At 33.7% G+C, this 15,839-nt stretch overlaps 1 protein-coding gene across 1 annotated transcript in view; it reads right to left on the minus strand.

Annotated features, from left to right (window-relative positions):
- ROCK2 (Rho associated coiled-coil containing protein kinase 2) overlaps nt 1–15,839 on the minus strand; it is a 147,649-nt gene that overhangs the window by 8,081 nt on the left and 123,729 nt on the right. The window contains exons 21-32 of the mRNA XM_060118066.1: nt 15,255–15,324; nt 14,418–14,521; nt 14,067–14,253; nt 11,988–12,081; nt 11,799–11,893; nt 10,835–11,014; nt 10,154–10,322; nt 7,898–7,968; nt 6,799–6,887; nt 6,282–6,360; nt 4,973–5,234; nt 4,672–4,885 (exon numbers count right to left, since the gene is read on the minus strand). Of these exons, the coding sequence (XP_059974049.1) occupies nt 4,672–4,885; nt 4,973–5,234; nt 6,282–6,360; nt 6,799–6,887; nt 7,898–7,968; nt 10,154–10,322; nt 10,835–11,014; nt 11,799–11,893; nt 11,988–12,081; nt 14,067–14,253; nt 14,418–14,521; nt 15,255–15,324 (1,614 nt within the window). The remainder of the gene's footprint in view (nt 1–4,671; nt 4,886–4,972; nt 5,235–6,281; nt 6,361–6,798; nt 6,888–7,897; nt 7,969–10,153; nt 10,323–10,834; nt 11,015–11,798; nt 11,894–11,987; nt 12,082–14,066; nt 14,254–14,417; nt 14,522–15,254; nt 15,325–15,839) is intronic.

The raw sequence follows: 15,839 nt of genomic DNA on the forward strand, positions 1-15,839 counted from the left end.
TCTTGATGTTTTAATGGCAGAATTCTCTACGCTTTCCTTTGTTCTCCCATAACACTTGTTCATGCCTCCATAATAAACAACATGTTAAACAAAACTGTAATTATCTGTTTGATTGTCTATGCTCCTCCATTAATTGATCAATGGGCATACACTTCAGGCCTGTAAAACTTATTGCCAAAGACTGCTTCAGAAGGGGTTTAGTTTTCAGTTCTACTAGCATTTAGTTTTGAGTTCCACTTAGCGGCACATGATTGGGCTTGTTTCTTTACATCTCACCAATACTAAGTTTCTTAATCCTTACCACTTTGGCAGGTGAGAATATTTTTACAATATAGTTTTAATTTTAATTTCTTTGCTTAGTAATCAGGTTGATCACTTTTTCATATTCATGGTAATGCCTATATGTTCCTCACTAATTTTTATATTGGGAAGAGTCAATTCCCTTTTTCTAAATGACTTATATAAGAACTCCATGCACAAAGATACTAACCCATCTTTCGCAGATGTATTGTAAAATATGTGGTGTTTTTAAATCTACAAGGCTTTAATTTTTGGTTAGTCAATCTTTTTATTTTCTTTCTTTGCTTTTATTATTAGGAAGTTCTTCTCTAATCCAAGATCAGATACATATTCCCCTATTTTCTTCTACTTCATTTATGGGTTTATTTTTGACACTTCAAGTTGTATATAACTTTACTAATTTTTTCCCAATTAGTCTATTAATGTTCTAATATTTAGAACTGGAAAAAATAGAGGTGAGATAATGATAAAGTAATAGCTTCCCCCCACCCTTAAGTTTTAACTGTATTGGCAACGCTTTATTTCTTAAAACTGAATAAACTAGTATTGGTTGCATTTTTGCTTTATACTTTTCTACGTGGCTTAAATAATTTTAAAAAATCTTTAAAGAAAAAGATAATTAAAGAGAAATGCCCTCAGCAGGGACCAGTATTTTGTGTCTTGCACTGGAACAAATTAGGATCTCTCCAAACTGTCTTCATCAAAAGTCGGCATTTTATTCACCAATTTCTTACTTTTCCAGCATAGTATTTCTAATTCAAAATTACAGAGGAAACATTCTTCTAGAATGGCATTTCTATACGTTGCTTTATAAACTGTCAATTAATTCAAGTCTACTTGAATCACTGTGAGGCAGTGAAGTATTACAGTTGAGAATACAGGATCTGGAACTAGACTATCTGGATCTAAACTCATGGCTCTGCTACTTATTAGCTGTGTGACCTTGGGCACACAATGTTTCTGTGCCTTAGTTTCCTCATCTGTAAAATATAGAGATAAATAGCTAAATCACAGGGTGGTTATGAGGATGAATTAGTACAGTTAAAGCTCTGAAAAGAGTGCCTAGCATACTATAACATGCCCTCGAAAATTATTTTATATAATAAAATTATGTTATTTTATATAATAATAGTAGCTAACACTTATTACTTTAAAGCACTTCACTACAGAAAAAGGGAAGTGCTGCAAAGAGAGGTAAAGGGAGAATCAGAACAAAGAATGTCAGAGGCCAAAGGAAAAAAATAGAATGATGCAGTTGTTAACAAAGGAATAAAAAAAAGATTAGATGAATATTTATGGATACTATGTTTTAGTGTGTATAGAAATATATATATTTGATGATGTCTAATGAAGCCAAACATTTGTTTTAAGAAAGACAGCATGTGAGTTAGTCCAACTAAAGCTAGACTGACTAGTGCTAAGACTAATAGTAAATAAACACAAATGAAGAGCTAGCTATTAAATTACTGGTGATTCACACCAGAAATTCTGTTCCTAGGTTTTCTCGGATCATCGTTTAAAGCTCTACCCATTCGTCCATAGGAATATGTTACAAATTAGTAGGGTATTGCAGACCATCCAGTCCAGTGCTTGACTCCCCGAGAGCCATGCTGCGCGACATCAGACTGCATACACAGGACCGATCAAGGAGCGCCGCTCCCTCTCAGTTCTGCCAAGCGGTCATCTAAATCAGGGGCACACCTGTGGCGACAGGGCACTCACTATTCTAGAGCAAGCCAATTCTTTCAATTTTGCAAATCTGACTGCTTGATAGTTCTTCCCAGCTGACTGAAAAATATGCCTCTCTGCTTAGTTCTTCCAAGGAAAAATCCTTTAAATCTTTTTTGTTATTTATGACCTCCCATCCTTTCAAAACACTTCCTCAGAAGACTAAAATATCCTTAGTTCCTTCACTTGCTACATGTGTATGTAACACCTTCAAATGACCCACTACTCCCTCAGTAATTCTCTTCTGTATACCTTCCAATGTGTGTACGCTACTCGTAAAATGTGACACCCAAAATGGAATGCAAAATGTAGGGTTATTCACCTAAGGACAGACACAGATACAATTTTATAAGTTAATGAAGCAATGGAGGCACAGATGTTAAAAGCAATGGAAATAATGTTGCAGAGGCATAATAAAATGCAAAACTGTATTTTAAATTTGCCCATCTTTACATTTAAAATTTTAAAGAGCGTATTAGATTTTAAAATTCAAAAAAAAAAATCCCTGTACATTTTACAGTCAGTTTTGGTATTAGTTTTATCTACATGCATAGTTGTGAAAGGAAGAAATCCCTATTACTTACTGTTGCTATGCAAAATGTATTAAAAAAAAATCAGTGAAGAATGATTCGAAGGGCAGGGCCAGAACTAAAAAAAAAGCAACAAAAGTCAAAAGTAAATGTGCTTTCAAATAAATCCTAATGCTGAGCTGGGGGGCAAGAAAATGATAAGTCATTGAAAACATGCCTCACTTGGTCCGAAAACTGCTTCATAAACTGTCTTAACACATGTAGTGAAATCATTAACTTGTCAAACAGCACAAAAGAATAAAATATACTAAAAAAACTATAGCTGTTATAGTCTTGAATCTAACAAATTATCTTCCTTTCTAGAGTCTCAAAAAGAAAAAGAGTAATACCTATTCTACTCCATGAGTATTTTAAAGATCAAATGAAAGAATATATAGAAAGTTAAAAGAGAATATATTGGATTGGCCAAAAAGTTCATTCAGGTTTTTCCATAACATCTTACGGAAAAACCCAAACGAACTTTTTGGCCAACCCAACATATGGAAGCACATTGGAAGCTATAAAGCACTATATATTGTCAGGTATTAAAATAGCTTGGCATTTATGCATTAATGGTTCTACAATATTAATAATAGAAATTTAATTTTTAGATGTTTTGCACAGGGTACATGGAATGACCTTCAGTGTCTCCGAATTCTTTGAGTTTCTTCAGGTCAATTACTATCATATAATCGCTAATTCTACAATATTTAGTTTTATCATACCTCACACAAAAATTCAACACTTTCACTGCTGAAACACCAATTCTACCTTTGTCATTCTAAATTATTTCCTTGAGATATTAGTTTCAAGAACAGTTTCATACACAATGTTGTGGCTAGAATGAAAATATTTCTGATAATACAGCCAATGCACATCATTATTCATATACTGAAGGTCCTGTGTTAGGGAACAAAAAGGACACTTGAAATCAGATACATGATCTAAGTATATACTTTATCCTTTAGCTAACCAGATGTTCATTTCAATGAATAGCAGTATTTATTTATAAATACTGTATTAGCTGGTAAGTCAAGAAATGGTTATTCTGAATCAAAAATTACTATAATGCAGCTATATGAAAATGGTTCCATCAAAATGTTTTTGTGCGGGCTTCCCTGGTGGCGCAGTGGTTGAGAGTCTGCCTGCCAATGCAGGGGACACGGGTTCGAGCCCTGGTCTGGGAGGATCCCACGTGCCGCGGAGCGACTGGGCCCGTGAGCCATAATTACTGAGCCTGCGCGTCTGGAGCCTGCGCTCCACAACAAGAGAGGCCGCGATAGCGAGAGGCCCGCGCACGCAATGAAGAGTGGCCCCCGCTTGCCACGACTGGGGAAAGCCCTCGCACAGAAACGAAGACCCAACACAGCCATAAATAAAATAAATAAATTAATTTTAAAAAAATGTTTTTGTGCAATAATAATCTCTATCTTTACTCCATATTCCCAACTCCACCTCAATTATAAAAAATGCCCACTATATTCATTAGTTAATATTTGCATCTTTAAAGCTGATCTGTATTACTCTTTAAATCTGAGACAAGTTATTATTTTAAACTTATAGATTTGAATTAAGATTTAAGATTTCAGTCCTGCCCCAACAAGTCTCTAACATAAGAGGTTTCAGAGGTTTGCAAATAATAAAAACAATGTGTGTACCTGACACTTAAAGGTCTGTGTGTGCATCCTGTCTACTAAATCAATCAATTAAGTCAATGTGCTTACAAAATCCTAAAATATTATGATTATGTATTGGGCTGGCCAAAAAGTTTGTTCTTATGGGAAAACCCGAATAAACTTTTTGGCCAACCCAATACATATACATGACAGAAATGAGCCCTTCATATTATTTTTGGTTGAATTTAATATATATGTGTGATTCAGTAAGTAAATTTAGTACATCCAGCTGAATCAATGAATGACGCATGCACAATGAAACAGTTTCAAACATTTGGTATTCCACAGATCATGATAATACCAAAGAAAAATTGCAATTAGGAAAGTTTGTAATTTGAGTATAAACAGCAAAATATTTTTTTAAACACTTTAAGTTTTACCACATTTTAATTTATTACCTTGGTTTGTTTGGGGCAAGCTGTCGACTTGGCCGCCTAATAGACTGGTTTTGTTGTATTTTCATTGAAGTTCTAGGAGATGACCGTGCAAAAGGGTCTGGAGCTGGAGGCTTTTTAGGTATCTTTTTCACTAACCGACTAACCCACTTCTGCTGCTCTTCTGTAGAGTTTGCTAATAACAACAGATTCTTTGCCGATGAAATGTCGTAATAGACTATAAAGAAATATTTGAAAAAGATTAATATGTTTAAAATGACCTGAACATACATAATACTGATGGAGCAAATAATTTACCCTTTACCTTTGCAAGGTGCTATGAGTTCCTCCTTTTTATCCATGTGATCTTTGTGACATTTAATGTGACAGCGACGGCACTCTAAGGCAGGGGGAGGTTTAAACATGTGCCACAGTGGCTTCATACATGCCTCGCAATTGGTTGGGAAATGATACAGAGTAGGAATAAATTCATGTCCCTTGTGGCAAATGTAATTTGACTTTTCTCCCACCGGCTCCACTGGAAATTCTTGTTCCTTCTTACTTTCCCCTTCATTGGCATACAGGATCTATAAACACCAAAAAGCACAATGAATGATCTTCAAACACAGGCTATTTTTTACGTAATAATGATTCTTATAGCCTAAATAAAATTAGCCTAAACTATTCAATGAGAAGAAAATGCATTTGATGTTCTAATGTTAGTAGGTTCAAATCAAGAGCTCAGATGAGAAAAGTCATTAGCCAGTCACTTTGGTTCACATTTCAAAAGAATCAATCCTGTTCAAATGATGCCTCCTTATTTTCTCCATGTCATCTTCCTGTGTTTCAGCAATCTTATCAGAATAGGCTAGCAAAAGGTAAATCTGCACTTGATTAGTGTTAGAAAGTTTTTCTGGGAGGGAATGTTCAAAACACCTGAAGAGATGTGGAAATTATATGAACTGAGGCTCTGTGATTCTCAAAAATAGACAACTTGGTGATAACTGCAAATATAGTTTTAATTGAAAAGATTTGTATTTGGAGAGTTGAGGAAGAAAAGAAAAGAGGAAAGGATGTATAATATACTCCAAATAAGCATTCTAAGCATTCAGAAAGTAAGCAGCCAACTTTCCCACAGTACACCAAGCACAATGGCTTTTACATGGAAGGAACTCAGTAATTGTTGGTTTGACTGACTTTAAAATGGAAGTAATAAAGGGGAGAATTTGTCTTCACCTTAAATTGGAAGTAAAAGGGCTCCTGGGGGCAAAATTTAACTTCACAAGCAACTTTTTTAACTTCCTAGAGGGCTGAGCATAAAACTAAAAACAGGAGGACATTCATGCTCAAAAAATATCATAACCAACCTTGAACAAAAGGATATAGCAAAGGCTAGAAATGTGATATAAACACACTACAGAGTTTAACAAGTAAAATGGAGAGAAGAATTAAGATGTATGTAAATAGCATAAGCATGAAAGTCACAAAGGAACAAACCACCTTTAAATGGGACTAAAATTGAAAGATAATCTGAAAAAGCCCCAAGAATAAAGAAATTTGTTATGTCATGTCATGCTGAGAATGTATAAAGGTGAAAAAACAAAACAAACAAACCACAAAATAAAACGGTTTACCTGGAATATCCTTGGAATTTCTTTAGCATCTGCTCTATATACATCTGTCTGTGTAACTGGTCGGACATGAAATAACTTGCTATAAAAGATTTTTAATAAAGGAGTAAAGTATTACCAAAGGATCAAATTATTTTTGTTATCCTATACTTATTGTCAGAAATTAAAACTGACTACTCTGACCCTTGTTAGAAGGTCAGAGAATATCCTGCTCTATAAATTCAATCACTCCTTGCATTTTGAGAAATTTCCAGTAAGTCAGAAATTTTCTAATTAGTCTCAGAAAACAACATTATTAAAGACCCATGAAATAAAGATGTTTTAGCCAACTCTATATCCCAGACTTTCATCTGTATGAAGCAAAATTAGAAAATGTAACAACAGTATGCTAGCAGCTATACTATATGAGTATATACATTGTACTATATGACTAATAAATTACACTAACTTGACGAAAAGGTCACGTCACTCTTAACCTTTAAAAGATAAAGTTCCTAAATATTCTAATAAAAATACTTACTCTATATCTAAAACCATGTAAGGATTCGATTGTTCTTTATCCTGTTCACTGTCATAGAAAAGGATCTTCTTACTGCTTACAATCACATACTGTTAAAAAGAAAGAGGAAAGGAATTCATGATTAAAGTTAATATATATCTTATTTATTTTTTCTTTGAAAATAAATTCTATATTAGCAATAAAAATCATAGAAAATATAAATTAAATACCTAAAAAGTTATCTTAATGTATTCTTAAAAAAGTCTTCCTCAAAATAACAATAAATTTGTTTGTATATACTTTAAACAAGCAAATTGGGGGGGGCGGGGGGGGAATAAATTCAAATATTTTTTGGACTGATTTCACTTCAAGATCCAATAGCATAAGTAACCTTATTGCTATGGTTTGAATGTTTATATTCCCCCAAATTCATATGTTAAATCCTAACACCTAATGGGATGGTATTAGGAAGAGGGGTCTTTGGAAGTTGATTAGGTCATGACACCAGAGCCCTCATGAAAGGGATTAGTGCTGTTATAAAAGGGGTTCCAGAGAAATTCCTACACCTTCCACCATGAGGACAGAGCAACAAGTCTGTAGCCTGGAAGAGGACCTTCACCAGAACCCAGCCATGCTGGCTGGCACCTTGATCTGAACTTCCAGCCTTCAGAACCATGAGAAATTAATTTCTGTTGTTGACAAACTGCTCAGTCTGTGGCATTTTGTTATAGCAGCCTAAGGCTAATAAGACACTTATCAAAAATGAACATAATATCGATAATCATAGTACCAGAGGAAAAGAAACAAATGGGACTTTCTGTCATATCCAGAGTTGTTTTCCCACTGAAACAACAAAAGCACCAAGGTCAACAGGCTTCTATTTTCCTAACACCAAAAACTATTTTATTATTAACAACATGGTAGTGATGAAAAGGTTTTTTTTCATCACTACATAAAGTATCTTATGTACATAAGATACATAAAATTATATTATTCCAAATCAGAAAGTGCAAACAAGTTTTACGTGTCTAAAAGTTCTACTTATATATATCTTACAACTACAAAAGTGAAATGGCTGTAGCTAAACTAAAAGCAAAACACAAGAACCATTTTCAAATACCTTTTTAACCCATCCAAATTTCTTAGTGTTGTTTCGCACAGGCAATGAAAGCCATCCTTCTAGTCTTGATTCTATAAATAAGCACAAGATATGAGAATAAATATAACAAGTCTCTTAAGAAAATGAGGAATTTAATAAACTTTTAATATGAAAGTCACAAATCAAATATGCCGTTCAGAATTTATTATACATCATCTAAAATATGATAATAATGCAGGATCAGTATAAGCAAGTTATACAATGCAAAACAAAATCCAGGTTATATCACACTGGAAATACATATCCTGTAGTTTATAACATCAAATGCCCTGTTAATTAAATACATGCATTTGCAAAGTTCCACAGAAAAGTTGCAAAAAAGAAAAGCAGCTCTCTATTCTCACCAGTACACCTGTATTAGAATCCTCTATTTTTCCTTTGGAAGAAGGCCTAATTACAGGTATAGTGCACATCTTCTTTGAAGAGAAAACATTTTAAGTGAGTAATTACGTGTTCAGAGAAAATGGACTTTTAGAATGGCTATAATAAAATGAAATAAAATTGTGTAAATTACAGATCAAATATGGCTAATAAGCAGCAATAAACCAAAAGATTCCTAAATTCCAAAATATTAAAATCAATCAAGTTCTAGTTCAACCAAGGAAACTCTCTGAACCCTTAGAATTTGTTCTAATGGTATTTGATCAGTTTATTATTTTAGTGAAATAATTAAGTGAAATAAGCATTTTTGGAGGTTATGCTAATAATAAAAGTGCCTATCACTTAATATCTACTATGTGTCTGAACTGTGCTAGACACTTTACGTAAATCTTTAACCCTCACAACAACGCCACAGAAGGTCACATGGGGACACGTCTCTGATTCCAAGGCTTATACTCTCTCTCTCACATCAATAACCTTCCAGACTCCATGAACAGAAATGATGTCGTTATAAACAGCCATATTCTCAACTGTCTGGACATGGTCCTAGGCCAAGACTAATCAGATGACCTCTAACAATATGGTTAAGACTGAAATAATTTTATTGCTAAGATCTGAAACAACTTCAGTATAATCACCTATGATTTATACTGATATATACCTGGGAAATGTGATGACAATGTAAATAAATATAGCTAGTTTACTTTGAATTCAACTAATAGATTAAATTTTACTTTACATTCAACTGCTTATACACTACTTTCCTGTGGCATTTACTTTAAACGTTTTTTGTACTCACACTAACTTTGTGTTAAACATAACAATTTATGGGTTTTCCATCTGGTTTCTTCACTTAAACTATAAATCTTTTCAGCACAAGGATAAGGTCAAATTGTCTTATGCTTTTTTTAAGGCCTAGCCAATGTTGACGCAAGGAAAACCTAAACACATCCTCTAAAACAGTCTACACGTGCTTTTTCTGTACTGTCATTCTTGATATGAAACTTCAGAAAGAATTTCTTCTTGGTTAAAAATGGAAGAAACGGACAGTGAAACCGTATGTTCTTAAATGATATAAAGTACTGCTCCATTTCTTGTAAGCTGAAAAAATAAATCTATCAATTGTAATAGCAATGCCATGTGAAAATACTTTAAAAAACAAATTCTTTGTTCATGCAGCAGTTTCTTTTTAACTGAGACTTGTTAACTGAGCAACTTGTTAGAGTTAGTGAATATTAGTTAATGTTACAACAATTTTTCAAAAGGACTATAATTATGGGTAGTGGAAAAAAAACCCAGAGGCGAAAGACTTTCAGGATATCACCTGTACCATTAGGTTCCGATGAAATAGGTAAGTAAGGCACAGATTCTTCTTCTGAGTCAGAATCAGAGTCAAGAAGCATATGAGAACTGGAAGGCTTAGTGGCAATATTGAGAGAAGTAGAGGAACGTTGGTAGGTGAATGACATGGATTCCATAGTGTGTGACTGAGTGATATGAACTGAACACCCAACATAAAAGGAAGTAAGAATGCAGAAAGAAGTTAAGAAAAAATAAAACGAAAGCTTTAAAAGAGAGCTATGTACAATATAGAAAGAGTTAATTTAAATAACTAAATATGTGAAATTTACATTTGTATTTTTTAATAAAAAATTTTGTGAAAAATAAATAAAATAATTTAAATTGTCATTGGAACCTCCACTCTAAGGAGTAGGTTTTCCCTTAAAGAAATGACAAACATTTTTCCTCAAGAGCAAAGTCAGTCAATGTCTTAAAACAATCAATTGATTTAATTTAAGACAAAAGTAAACATAAGGACTGGAAACAAATCTGTACCTGGAAACCCATCATCTGCTTCAGCATCCCCTGGTCCACTGCCTATACTGGAACTATCCAGACCAATATGCAAGGCCTGGAGCTGGGACCGCAACTGCTCAATGTCACTGTCTTTACTGTCCAGTGTCATCTGTAGTTCAATTCGAATCTGACTCTCTTCAGCTATTTGCTACAAGAAATTAAATTACGTTAAATTAACTGGATGTTATACATCTTATAATTTTGCTTCCTAGTTCAATAATACAGTAGTCTCTCCTAGTCCAAGGTTTCACTTTCTGTGGTTTCAGTTATCCAAGGTCAACTGCAGTCTGAAAATATTAAATGGAAAATTCCGGAAATAAACAATTCATAAATTTTAAATTACATGCCATTTCCGAGAAGTGTGATGAAATCTCACATTGCTTGGCTCTGCTTGCCTGGGATGTTAATCATCCCTTTGTCCAGCTTATTCACAATGTATATGCTATCCACCCCCTTATAGTATAGGAAAAAATATAGAAAGTATAGAGTTCAGTACTATCTGTGGTTTCAGGTACCCATTGGGGGTCCTGGAACATATCTCCCTTGCATAAGGGGTGACTACTGTAATTATTAATAGAAATGCTCCATAAGCTATAAAGTATATACAGATGTGAAAATAATTCTACTTCTTAAAAAGAAGTCTTCAAAAAGTATTCTTACAGCCTGCATTTCATTCAGTTCTTTCTGATACTTGATCATCTGCTGAGTCAGTTTTTCACGTTCAGATTTAAGCTCCATATGTAGCTTTCTATTCTCCTTTTCTTTTCTCCGCACATCTGTGTCACTACCACGCTTGACAGGTTCTTTCCGATTCATGATCTCAGCCAATTTATTCACAGCCTTAAAAACATAAAGATAGGTATGTAAATAAACAAAATAAATTATGTTGATGATTTCTTGGTCATTCACCAACAGCAAGTTACAAAACCTTCCCTACACACAGGGCCACAAACACTTTCTATATTAAAAAATACACCCTCTTCATTACTCGTCATCCTTTTCCAACCAATACTCTATTACTTTTTCACTCTCATATTTTCTGAGAACTGTAATTTTAAATGTTTATAGGTTCACTCTAATGTCACCTTCTACCACTTTGGGTTTTTAGTTCCAAGAGAGACTTTTATGAGGCAGATCTTCTTTCATCCTAGAAGAGAGTTTTGCATTGGCATCACACTAATAAAATACAACACGTGTCCAACCACAGAGCAGAGCATCTTGGACCCCACAAGCATTCATGCTGTATATATAATCATGAGAGCTGAGAAAAGAATAGTTAATAATCATGGTGTCTCTTCAGAGTGACCCTTTTTTAGGCTGTCAGCAAATGGTCATTCTCTACCGTTTCTTAAAAGCAGAAAAATTTATCAGATTACAATAAAAAATTAGGATGGATTGTGATTCCATATGGAAAAATTAAGAAAAACTTTAATAAACACTGAACTCAACAATGTTAATCAAATCTAGCTTCTCCCAACCTGGTAAAAATCACATAATCCTGACTGTTCACAAATACTGATACAAGCAATGACTGCTACAGCCAATCTGTCATGTTAGAAGTAAAATGTAAAAAAGGTAAACTAAGAAAAATTTCGAAATCATATTTAGAGCATATTATACACACTTGAGTTTTGAGTGTTCTCTCTGTTAACAGTTGCTTCTCAAACTGTGCTTTAATAGCTGCGGCACTTATCTCTTCATCCTTCAACCTTGATAGTTCTGAAACAGAAGAATGTAAAAATTATACTGATAATTCAGCAACTGACAAGCATTAGGCATATTGAAAATAAACGTTATTCTTATTAGTACATACGCTCTTGGGCATCTTTCCATTTGTTATTTAATTCTTCTTTCTCATTTGCAAGATTGGCAACATCACTAGTCAGTGTCCTATTAGTTTCTTCGAGCTAAGAAATGAAAGTAGAACAAAAATCATATCCTAATTTACAAAATGTTAAGTTTTAAAGCAGTACTTCAAAATAAAAATATCCTAGAATGTTGCCAAAACTCTTGTTTTTCTAAGTACATCTATCTCTACACTTCTTGCCTTTGTCCTACCTTACCAAACTTCACCCTTGATGAAAATTTTGCTAACCATACCAACTTCATATGCACCCCAGGAAGCCAAAAAATTGCCCTCTTTCAAAAATCCTTAGCAGTATTTTAAATGAAAAACAATTTAGTAAACTAAAAAAAGCAAATACTATAACAAAGCTCTGCATTCCATCATGCAGAATAAATTTTAAAACCATAATTTAATTTCTTACCGAACATTGCTTTAAAACAGAAAATAAAATTTTACTAAAGAAGTTGACATTCTTTGGTAATCACTTCAAATCCTATTCCTCTTCTTCCTTCCTGAAGGATATTTTATTGTGAATTATGTGTTCATCCTTCCCATCCATGATTGTATACTTTTATTACATATACGTGAAATAATATAATGCGGTTTTATGTGATTTTAAACTGTCCATAAATAGCATCATACTGCATTTATCTTTCTGTAATTGCTTTCACTCAACATTATATTAAGAATTAAATTGTTGATATATATAAAGACCTAATTAATTCATTTTAACTGATATAGTAGTTCTATCTTCTACCACATTTCATTTATCATTCGTTCATCTATTAATATAACATTTGAATTTTTTGCTATTACAAACATTTATGCTGCTAGGAGTATTGTGTAGGAATTTCTCTAGCACGTTTATCTTATTATGGACTTTCTTTGGATTATATGAATATTTAAAATTTACTGGAAATTGCCATACTGTTTACTATACTATAGTGTGCCATATTAAATTTACACTCTGGATAGCAGTAAATAATGTTATTTTCCAGATACCCTTCAAACATTTGAAAGTAGTCAGATACTGAATTTTTGCCCAAATGATGGGTATGAAATGGCATTTCAAAGTTATTTTATCTAGCCTTTTCCTAAAAAATAGTGAGGTTAAACATCTGCTCATATTTTTAGGTTTTCTCTTTTGGCCAATTTTTCCTTTGGATTATTTAACTTTTTCGTATTGAACTGTAGGAGTTCCACTTATATTCTAGATACTAATCCCTTGTTCAATAAATACATTACAAATATCTTTCCCCTGTCATTTATTTGCTATCTTCTGTTATAAGTAAATTTTGGATTCCATTCTAATATTTAAAACATTTTATTTTTCATATTTAAAGTTCTTAAGATAGCTAGAATTTACCACTGTATATGGTAAATGACAACAAGAAACTAATTTTATTCCTTTCCACATAAAAATAGTTATTCCAAAACCACTTATGAAATCTGTATCCTTTCCCATTGGTTTGTATACTGCCACTGATACCGTATGCCAAGCTCCTGTATGTGTATGATGAACCTATTTCTGGCCCCCCTACTCATTTCCACTGAACAGGATTAAATATCCCTGTTCTAGTGCCAAACTTTTAAATTACTGTAGCATTTTAATAGGTCTGGATAATTGATAAGGCAAACTCAACTACTTGATATTTTACTTCTATTTGAAATTTTTCTTGCAATTTTTTCAACCTACATATGACTATCTTCATGATTAAACTTCATGATTAGTTTTAAGGTTCTTTTAAACTAAGACTGGTTTAACAAGGAAAAAAAGACAAACTGTTTTCTTTTTGGTATTTCCCTTTCACTTTAGTCCTTTAACTCTGAATTTACCAACAGGTGAAGAAGCCATTGGAAGTAGTTTTCTTTTGAGCCTCTCTCTGCCAAACACTGAGAAGCTGATGGTTCACTAGGTCAAATATCTTGTAGCCAGCATATACAGTCTTTCATTTTAGGTCTATGTTACTTTCTTAGTATTTCTAAGGAAGATTTATGATACAGTAATTTAATTAGAACCAAAAAAGAACCAAGCATTTTACTTACAGACGCAATTGTAGCATCTTTTTCAGTGAGTTCCTGTTTGTGTCTAGCCATCATCTCTTTGATCTCCAGCTCTTTCATGATTTTCTCTTTTTCCAAATCAGAATATTGTTCTTCAGCAATTGAGCGAGCCAGCTGCTCAGAATCTGCTTTGGTTAAGGTAATCTCCAGTTGAGCAGCCAAGGAGTCCCTACATTTTAGAGGGATAAAATTTTAATGTTCAATTTTTTACTACAAAGTCAAATTTTTGTCTAATTCACTTCATCAACAAATTTTTATTTGGAGTATAGCAGGCACTGTTCTAGGAGGAGGGTTCATGACTATGAAAAAAAGAGACAAGGATCTTATCCTTACCTTTCATCCTGTAATTCCTGTTTCTTCTGCTGTAATTCTTTACAAAGTTTGGTCTTTTCTTCACATTCTTCTTTAAGTTCCCTAACCTGTGTTTTATAGAGGGTCTAAATAGCAAAATATAATACAAATACGTATCATCATCATCATCATCAGGAATATTATTTCTACACCCAAAAGCTATCCAGACAAAAAGTCCAGTCGAGCACATACAAATATGCTCATAAAACAGTAATGTTGAGCCCATGAGCAAATTAATAGTTTAATGAGCTTTTCTATTTTCTGGTAATCAACCAATTAACTAATAAAAATTCAGCTAATAATTTAGAAGCGTGATTTTCAACTGGAAATCACAGTGAGATTTCCCATTAAATGACACAGATTGATAGGATGAAGAGGCAAAAAAAATATTACTAATTTAGACAAGAAAATTTTGTTGGCTTAAAATCAGTGAAACAGAGGTGACAGTTACTACTTCATATTTTAAAACTGATCTCAAAAAAGTACAAATGTTAAAATGACAATTTTCTTTCTTTCATTATGAAAATATATTCTTCCTCAAAAATCAATGCTTTTATTAATCAACTTCATAGGGTATGAGTATGTGCTTAGAACCATGTTTTTAGCAACGACAATGGATTTCTGTTCAACTATCTACAGTCTCTTGCCCAGGTGTTCCTTTTGTATGTGGGTGGTACAAAACATTCATCCAAAATTCTGTCTGAGGTTTGCTATAAGAATCTATTCTAAAGACAAGATCAGTCTCCTGGTTTTGCAGCAAAACTTTTTAAAAAATTCTACAAATACAACAATTTTCAAAGTAACACGTCTGGAACTTACTGAGAAATACTGCTCTGCTTCAAGCTGATCTTGGAGCTCTTTCATTTGCCCATCTGCATCCTGACGTTCTCTGTGGGGACATTGAATCAAAGGTTTAAATAAGTTAGACACATATTATGCCAGCAACTCTTAAAATGTGGTCTAGGGGGCTTCCCTGGTGGCGCAGTGGTTGAGAGTCCGCCTGCCTATGCAGGGGACACGGGTTCGTGCCCCGGTCCGGGAGGATCCCACATGCCACGGAGTGGCTGGGCCCGTGAGCCATGGCCGCTGAGCCTGCGCGTCCAGAGCCTGTGCTCTGCAACGGGACAGGCCACAGCAGTGAGAGGCCCGCGTACCGCAAAAAAAAAAAAAAAAAAAAATGTGGTCTAGGAAACCCGTGGGAGTACTGAGACTCTTTCAGAGAATTCATGAGGTAAAATTATTTTCATAATACTAAGAATCATTGTTATTTTTAAAGCTTTAATTATCTCAGTGTATATGGGCTTTTCTCAAGGCTGTATGACATGATGATTTCATCACTCCAACAGCTAATGAAATATGTGCTTGTATGCTCTTGTGTTTTAAAATTTTCTCAGTTTCAATTTC

The sequence above is a fragment of the Mesoplodon densirostris genome, chromosome 14 (assembly GCF_025265405.1).
Source record: "Mesoplodon densirostris isolate mMesDen1 chromosome 14, mMesDen1 primary haplotype, whole genome shotgun sequence".
NCBI classification, from domain to species: Eukaryota; Metazoa; Chordata; class Mammalia; order Artiodactyla; family Ziphiidae; genus Mesoplodon; species Mesoplodon densirostris.